Source organism: Cyprinodon variegatus, unplaced genomic scaffold (genome assembly GCF_000732505.1).
Source record: "Cyprinodon variegatus isolate N-32 unplaced genomic scaffold, C_variegatus-1.0 Scaffold257, whole genome shotgun sequence".
Lineage (NCBI taxonomy): Eukaryota > Metazoa > Chordata > Actinopteri > Cyprinodontiformes > Cyprinodontidae > Cyprinodon > Cyprinodon variegatus.
This window is the reverse complement of record NW_015150710.1, coordinates 445,818-448,065: the sequence shown is the minus strand read 5'-3', so window position 1 is coordinate 448,065 and position 2,248 is coordinate 445,818. Positions and strand designations below refer to the sequence as shown.

Below are 2,248 nucleotides of genomic sequence, written 5' to 3'. Positions count from 1 at the left end.
AAACTCAGAAGCTGATCAAATATCGGCTTAAATATCGGTGGGGTGGCCGATGTCCGATATTCAGTTTTAAGGCCGATACCGATAAGGGGCCGATTATATCGTGCATCCCTAGTATACCCGCCTTTAATCATTACAATTACTGATTGGCTCATTATTGAGGACTTCTTAAGCGGTGGACTGTCACTACCTCAACGCCAGAGTGTTTGCCAGTTTTGGGAAGTCATCCTGAATTCTGGATGTTTGGCCTTCTCCCCCTGGAAGGATCGTTTGTGCTTCACACTGAGCAGGGGATTCATCACCACACGATCCGTTCAAATTCTCCAGGAAATCTAAGTGGCAGTCTGCCCCATTGCTCCTCAGGAACCAACCAAACCAAAGACCTGTCCTTCCTCCAACGAGCCCCTCGATCTCTGGAAAAACCCACATTGACTGGATTCTGGAAAGAAACCTTTCTCCGTAATCTTCCGGTTCACCAGCTCTCTGAGTTTCCCCGAATCCAACCCTTTGAACTCCTTAATAAACCTGTTAAACTCAAAAAAATTATTACAATAGTGCCCCTGATGGCTAATTTTTACACTGTGTTCTTTTATCAATATAATTTATCATAAATTGAGCATATATGAAGTAGAGCAAGAGACTCATTAATGCCAGCTAATAGGTTAAGGTAAAAAGAAAACATCTGGGTAGTGAACCTTGTGGAGTTCCCTTATTATATATTAAATTATCTAAAAGATAACAGTACAAATAGGAGAAAGTGTGAGATATGTAAAATAAAATAGAATTTCAATCTTATACTTTTTGATTCTTTTTTTTTTTTTATTTAAGTGCAAAATAAAAAACACATTACCTCAGGCATCCATCAGATGACTTGTAGCTTGGATGGGTTCAAAAACAACTTTTTTATTATAAAAAACGTCAACATATGTTTTTGATATTTTGCTGTGACTCTTACAGGATGTCTCCGGAAACACCCAGCTCTCCTCCACCCAGTTTTCGCACAATGAAAAAAAAATCTATGAAGGTTGAAAAACAGTTCAAAGACAGAGATCAGTCTGTAAATCTGAGGTAAATGGTTGATTTTACGAGAAAAAAGAGTCGTATTTTAAGAGAAGACCGCATTTTTATTTTCTATCTGTGTTTTTTTTAGGATTTAATCTGCATTAAATCTTTTTTTTTTTGTGTTAGTGTCGACCAAGAGGTCCAAGGTGAGGGCAGTGATCCCTCTGTCCTTCAGCATCAAAGAGAACTGGATGCAGTATTTAAGGTAAAGAAAAAAGAAAAACACTCAATAACAGCCTTGTTTAAATCTATTTAGGCAAAAGCTGGATTTAAGAAAGTTAAATTAGCTTCCAAGGTCTTCCAAGTCTTGATCTTGAAGCCATTCAGAACAATGTTGTGAAATTGGTCCCCATAGAAACACTAAGATAAAGGGTTCCACCCACCTGCGGACAGGTAAGCCTGACACGATTAAGACACGTGCTTCTGCAGACTAATGGATAATCACATTTAAAGAGACATTTTTGAAGTTTTTAATCAAAAATATGTTTAAAATATCCTATTTTTAGCCCTTTAACACTGAAACATGGTTTGATGAGCCAGGGGCGGACATAGGAAATGGGGCCCTAGGCAAGGACAGGCAGGGGGCCCCTCTGTATTGAGAAGACGACACATAAAACCGACTCATTTGCAGATAGAGAAATTTGAATAGAATAGACATACGTTATTCAGTGGCGGTTCTAGACTAAATGCATGCTGGCTAAAACATGCTGGCCCCCTCCCCCCCGCCAGCATGTTTTCATGGGGGCCCAGAAAAGCATGAAATAAAAAACAGCAAGGGATTCAAATACTGTATATTAAGAGAGCTGCATGCAGTGAAATTTCTATTCAATTAGGTTTAATTAAAATTCTATGTCTTGTTAGGTAAATGTACATTCATAATTTAGGAATTTTACATATTTTTAAAGTTACCATTTTCTATAAAATTTGAACAAGAATTCAAGAAAACTGAAAAATTCAGCTGTAAAAAATGTGAGTATTTTGTTTTGAAAAAAAACTTTTAACAGATGAAAAGTGGGATCCTATCTCAGCACCACTGAAGTTATCACCTTATTGTTTTTAAATAATTAGCAAAACAGAATTTGTGAAGAAAAAAAGTGAAATAGGTCCTTTGGACCTATCAGTAACCATCATTAGAATTTCTCTTAGTTTTATGTCTTCAGTTCAGGGGCCATAACAGGGGCCAGGACAT

At 37.3% G+C, this 2,248-nt stretch overlaps 1 protein-coding gene across 1 annotated transcript in view; it reads left to right on the top strand.

Moving 5' to 3' along the window:
* The first annotated feature begins 960 nt into the window (after nucleotides 1-960).
* The window catches only part of LOC107089603 (NACHT, LRR and PYD domains-containing protein 3-like), a 19,157-nt gene continuing 17,869 nt past the window's right edge, over nucleotides 961-2,248 (top strand). The window contains exons 1-2 of the mRNA XM_015382485.1: nucleotides 961-1,065; nucleotides 1,186-1,264. Of these exons, the coding sequence (XP_015237971.1) occupies nucleotides 1,001-1,065; nucleotides 1,186-1,264 (144 nt within the window). The 5' untranslated portion in view covers nucleotides 961-1,000. The remainder of the gene's footprint in view (nucleotides 1,066-1,185; nucleotides 1,265-2,248) is intronic.